Here is a 5,954-nt window from a genome sequence, read left to right on the forward strand (position 1 = left end):
CAAAAAGGGCTGTTCTGCCCGCTGAAATCAAAGTTGGCTCAAAATGAATGCATAACAAAACATAAAACATAAGCCACATAACAAAATCTCAATCAACAAAATACAAGTTCCACATGATAGAACAAGTATTGATGCAAAAATGTGATTTTAAGGGAAACTCGAGAACCAACTGTCCCGAGTATGCTGTCCCGCTAACGATGACTGCTTTTACCTTTCAATGCAGCAGTTCCAACTCTGGATAAGCTACAACAAAAGATTGTATTACATACTATACAATCTAACAACAACTACGGTTCAAGGTAAATCTCTTTACCGTTCTTCGTCCAATCTCTTGACGATCAAATGTTGTTAACACCGGGCTTGACAAACTCCAAACAAATCTGTTCATATACAAATAGAAGATCAAGAACGACGATCAAAACACAAGCCAAAGATCAACAACTCAAAACGGTTCAAATCTCCAAAAACTCAAACCGACGGCATAACGGCTATAACTGAACCAACCGGAAATGCAGACAGCAGTTCAATATTGATATCAACCCAAATCAATACTAATACAACCATAACAAGGCAATTCCAACAAATCTCAAAACCTCATTTTTCGAAAATGACTTCCAAAAATCATAACAATTCCGAACGTTGCTCTCTTTCAAAATCGAAAGATAATAAACGCTCATAACTCTGTCAAGAACAACATACTCGAATCTCGAACGATTCTAACAACATCCAAAAAATAGAATGTATCCGATCGTAGAAAAACTTACGATAGAACAAAGCTCTTGCAGCCGTGATCGCTAATCTGCCTTCAGAAATAAATTCTAACGGACGGATCGTGCTCGGGGAGAAATCTGAAAGCTTGGGAATCATTGGAGGAGGCTTCAATGGAGTATAGGCGTGATGGGGGAGAGATGGAGTTAAAAAGATTATTCAACACTTGCTTAAATATCTAACAAATCCAATATTTGCATTTTAGTCCCTAAAAAATTCAAATTTGCAAAATAGACCCTGATCAAAATCAAGTCGGCTCTTGAACTCTGTAATCTCCGATTAACTCAAATAAACTCATTTAAGATAAAAACGGGGCGTTACAGGATTGTTGCCCAATATACTATGCATGGTTCTCCATACCAAAATGGCGTAGCGGAAAGGAGAAATCGAACATTATCAAACATGGTGCGGAGCATGTTTAGTAGCTCTAAACTTCCAAAATCCTTGTGGACTGAATCTCTTAAGAAAGCTGCGTATATATTAAATCGTGTTCCAACTAAGGTTGTTCCAAAAATGCCATTTCAATTATTTAAAGGTTGAAAATCGAGTTTGCGAAATATACGAGTTTGGGCTGTCCTTCTGAAGTAAGATTTTATAACTCACAAGAAAAAAAGCTGGACCCAAGAACTATAAGTAGATATTTCATTGGATATGCCAAAAAATCCAAAGGGTACAGATTATATTATCAATCTCATAGCAAAGAAGCTGGATCCAAGAACTATAAGTAGATATTTCATTGGATATGCCGAAAAATTTAAAGGGTATAGATTCTATTATCCATCTCATAGCACTAGAATTGTGGAATCAAAAAATGCAAAATTTCTTGCTAATGACTTGAATAGTGGGAGTGATCATTCTAATGATATAGTTTTTGAAGAAGATCACATTAATATACATCCCTGTTACTCAAGTGATAGACTGGTTGTTGTTCACACCCCTCAAGCACAAACGAGTAATAGACAATCGATCAACTGAAGTTCCACAAATCGCCGATGAAAATCTAATAGATCAAGTTGTTAATGAGGAACAACAAGAAATTGTTGATCAACTAGTTTCTCAAAATTACAACCTAAAGAGATCTACTAAAATAAGAAAATCAGCTATATCTAGTGATTATGTTGCGTATTTACAAGAATCGGATTTAAACATCGAAGCCAAAAATGATCCTGAAACATTTTCACATTAATCCATGAGTTGTAATCATGAGTAAAAATTATGGTATGATGTTATGAAATAATAGATTAATTCTATGACATGTAATGGAGTCTAGCTAGGATCTTGTTCAATTTCTGATGGTGTAAAAGCCATTGGATATAAATGAGTCTTCAAAACAAAAAACAAAACTCATTGGGAAACATTGAGAGATATAAAGCAAGACTCTTCGCTAAAGAATTCACTCAAAAGGAATGAATCAACTACAAAGAGACCTTTTTTCTTGTATCTAAGAAAGATTTTCTCTGTATCATTTTAGCAATATTAGTTGCATATTTTTACTTGGTATTACAACAAATGGATATGAAAACAACATCTCTCATTAATGGAAATCTAGAGGAAGAGGTTTACATGAAACAATTTGAATGATTCTTCTTTAGTAATGGTGAGCAATTGGTATGCAAACTAAAAAACAATCAAGTTTTTCGTCAATGATAGTTGAAATTTCATGATGTATGTTATCTCTTCATTAGATTCGTAGAGAACATCATAGATCAATGTATATACCAGAAGGTCAGCGGGAGTAAGATTTGTTTCATTATTTCTATATGTCGATGATATATTACTTACAACCAATGATAAGAGTTTGTTGTATGAGGTGAAACAATTCCTCTCTAAAAAATTTGATATGAAGGATATTGTTGATGCATCTTATATCATTGACATTAAGATACATAGAGACATAATTCGAGGAATTCTAGGTCTGTTTCAATAAACTTGTATCAACAAGATTTTTAGAGAGATATCAGATGAAAGATTGTTCACCAAGTGTACGTAGCTCCCATTGTGTAAGGTGACATGTTCAATTTGAACCAATGCCCAAAGAATGATCTTGATCTAAAAATTATACTCTATATTATGAAAGTAATATAAATAGTTACGTTTATTTTTACACAACTGATTTTCAAAATAACTTGTTTCATATATAGTTGTGGAATTTCATAGCATATATATACCAAACAAAGTCCATAAACATGAACAGAAGCACACTTTAATTTATACACATATATCAGGCTAAATATATTATAAACGAGTGAAGTATATACTATATGCATATCAAACTATTGGGTTAAACTATATGAATATATGGAACCCGCAATATTAACTTATAAATATGGAACCCATGCATACTGATATTGTTGATAGATAATCTAATGATTATATTATTTTGAATTTTAAACTTTATCGATGCATCTCCGATGAGTTGAAATTCAGGCTCCACAATACGCCTTTAGAGGATTCGGCGGGATCATACCATTAGCGGCTTCCGAGTCAAAGAATTCGAGGAACTTCACATGATCATAGGGTTTGAACAATAAAGGATGCTCTTCATCAACCAGATCTTCGGGGGCTTTGATAATATATCCGTCTTTTGGGTCTGTAAATAATCCTATTGAATAACGAACAACATCTCCAAACATCATAACCCTGTGATGTGCAGAATGGAGTCTGCCGTTTGTCCATGCCTACAGTGAAAAATAATTAATATATATCATTGAATCTTATGCCTAAGTTCGCATGCATTTTTTTAATTTCTATTATAGTACTTTAAGTTATTAATTATATATGACTAAAATTATAAATACTTATTTAGTTGTTTTCAGAATATATATGATATGTGGTAGTATCTAGGAATTTAACTTAAAGGAATTTGAATTGGCACTTACATGAAAAGCGTCTCCAACAATGACAATGAATGAATTCGGAGAAGATTGCGCCGCAATCCATTGTCCGCCTTTTGTCATGATTTCCAATGCATTTACCTCATTTTGATATAAAATGGTCAATAAGTTCAGGTCTGTGTGTGAAACTAGTCCAATCTCGGCTTCATCGCCTTGAGGGCAATCATATTTATGAACCCGAACCATGTAATCTGTCGATTCTAAGTGTTCGTCTATATGTTTTTCGATCCCCAAGCTTTCAACAATCATCGTACGTATCATTTGATCCAGTCCGGACAGTTTCTCTGAGAAAGCCTGAATACTCCTGCTATATATATATATATATATATAAATAGCAAGACATGAGAAAAGTATCCATGAAGATTTTGTTGGGCAAATATACGCATGGTACGTACTACAAAAATAAATTAAGGGAAGTCATTTGGAAGTGGATTTAACGAATAATTAAATCCAACCTTTAATTAATCATGATCCCAACAATATTAAAATGTGAACTAGTATTTTTGGACACAACGTTTGTGCGCGTGTGTAAAATAGTTGATACAAACAAAATTATATATATATCTACAAAAAAAAAAAAATTGGTTTCACTCTGTGCATGCATATATATATATAGATACCTGAAATCAAGATTTCCCTGATCAGACCACAAGAGTTTAGTGAAGTTTTCAATGGTTCCAGGCGCGAGTGCATGCTCGATCCCTATGCTTTCATAGAGTGGCACCGTGGCAGCTTGTCCTATATAACCATGGTAGGGTTTTCCGGAAATGTTTCGCTGTTTATTCTCTAAAGGGAGCTCGAAAAGCTGCTTCAGCGCTTCAAACACAGAATTTCGGAGATTTTTTGGTATTTGATCGAATTTGGCCTCAAAGCAACCGAATTCTTCAAGGGCAAGCTTAACATGGTTTTTAACAGATTCCCATGTAAGGCTACTCTTGCAGCCTTCTTGTTTCAGTTCGGAGAAATCAATGATGGGAATTCTAATGGTTTCGGACCCCATTGTTTTGTTTTGATTAATTTCTGGATGTTAATTAGAAGATGAAGAAACTGTGCAGTATCTTGCCATTAATATATAGAATAATGCTGAAAGTTAGGTGGGACTATGTCTATATATCATGACTATGCGCGCGGAATATCGGAAGTACGATATTTAGGTTGGGGTAAAATGGATTATTTTTAAATAACTGGTTATTATTATACAAAAAAATATAAATATAATCCTTAATTATAGGAATAAATTATTTGAGTCAAAATAATTGATTATTGTTAAAAATATATATATATAATCCTTAATTATAGAAATAAATAATTTTTTACTCAAATCATAAAGAAAACTTATTCTAGTTTTTTAACTGAATATATATCTTATAGAGAAAATAAAAAATTTAAATTTTGTTATTACTTAAATGTTAGAAGTAACTATGTCAAAGTTTAACATAGAGATTTAAAATTAGAAAGGATATGTAGCGTTTTTATTTACATGTTTACTATCACAGTTTCAAAATAATCCGTTAAATTAATGCTGAGATTAAGTTTGAACAAAATCAATTTATTGTTGTACAATTAACAAATAAGACTATCGAAACATTCATATGTTATTTTATTCTATAATCTCGTATGTAATTACAATTTAAGAGTTAAAATTTTACGCACTATATGGTTATATATATATACACAGAAATAGTCAAATTAATAAATCTATTTTATATATCCATGGCATACTAATTTATTATGTTCGGCTTTCTTAGGACAGTCAGTACAGCTTTTGTTGTTCCATACATTCGAAATTTGGTGATTATGCGAAATATCAAATTCAAAAACTCTAAATGATGATTTATAGGTTTATTTGTGAATTTTTGAATTAAATTTATTATAATTAAATGTTTTGCGTAATTAACATTACACGGATCTCACACATATAATTATATATATATGTTTTAAAATAAAATTGAAGGGACATAATTCTATTACTATTTATTTAATTATTTACATTTATATGATTTTGAAGGTGGGGGGCTAGCTCCGGACTCATCCAGAAATGTAAAGTAGTTCATAGAGATCCAACTATATGCTTAAAGAAAAAAGAAAATCTAGTGGCTTTAATTTGATTGTTTGCGTGACATAATACGATTTTAATTTGGTGGCTGCGATAAGTAATTCCCTTTGATCAGTAAAAACTTCGACTATTCTGGATGCTTTGGTCTTTTAACAAACGTGGAAATATAGGACAAAAGGAGTTAGTTGGCTAAAATTTAACGTATATCCGAGGAAATTAATAAGTTTTATAAAATG

General features: G+C 32.1%; 1 protein-coding gene across 1 annotated transcript; it reads right to left on the reverse strand.

Moving 5' to 3' along the window:
* Positions 1–3,191: 3,191 nt before the first annotated feature.
* On the reverse strand, positions 3,192–4,662 carry LOC140892299 (probable 2-oxoglutarate-dependent dioxygenase AOP1). Its single transcript, XM_073301145.1, has 3 exons — positions 4,283–4,662; positions 3,648–3,969; positions 3,192–3,446 (listed from the first exon to the last, which is right to left on the reverse strand). The coding sequence occupies exons 1-3, from the start codon at positions 4,660–4,662 to the stop codon at positions 3,192–3,194; spliced, it is 957 nt and encodes a 318-aa protein (XP_073157246.1).
* Between the last annotated feature and the right edge of the window lie 1,292 nt (positions 4,663–5,954).

Source organism: Henckelia pumila, chromosome 3, assembly GCF_033568475.1.
Source record: "Henckelia pumila isolate YLH828 chromosome 3, ASM3356847v2, whole genome shotgun sequence".
NCBI lineage: Eukaryota > Viridiplantae > Streptophyta > Magnoliopsida > Lamiales > Gesneriaceae > Henckelia > Henckelia pumila.

What these genes read in the sequence shown, in the direction of transcription:
- LOC140892299 (XM_073301145.1), bottom strand. Translation starts at nt 4,662, where the DNA reads ATGGGGTCCGAAACCATTAGAATTCCCATCATTGATTTCTCCGAACTG. An exon ending in CAGGGAAATCTTGATTTCAG is followed by an intron (nt 3,970 to 4,282) that starts GTATCTATATAT and finishes ATATATATATAG; the next exon opens with CAGGAGTATTCAGGCTTTCT. An exon ending in TTGTTGGAGACGCTTTTCAT is followed by an intron (nt 3,447 to 3,647) that starts GTAAGTGCCAAT and finishes TTTTCACTGTAG; the next exon opens with GCATGGACAAACGGCAGACT.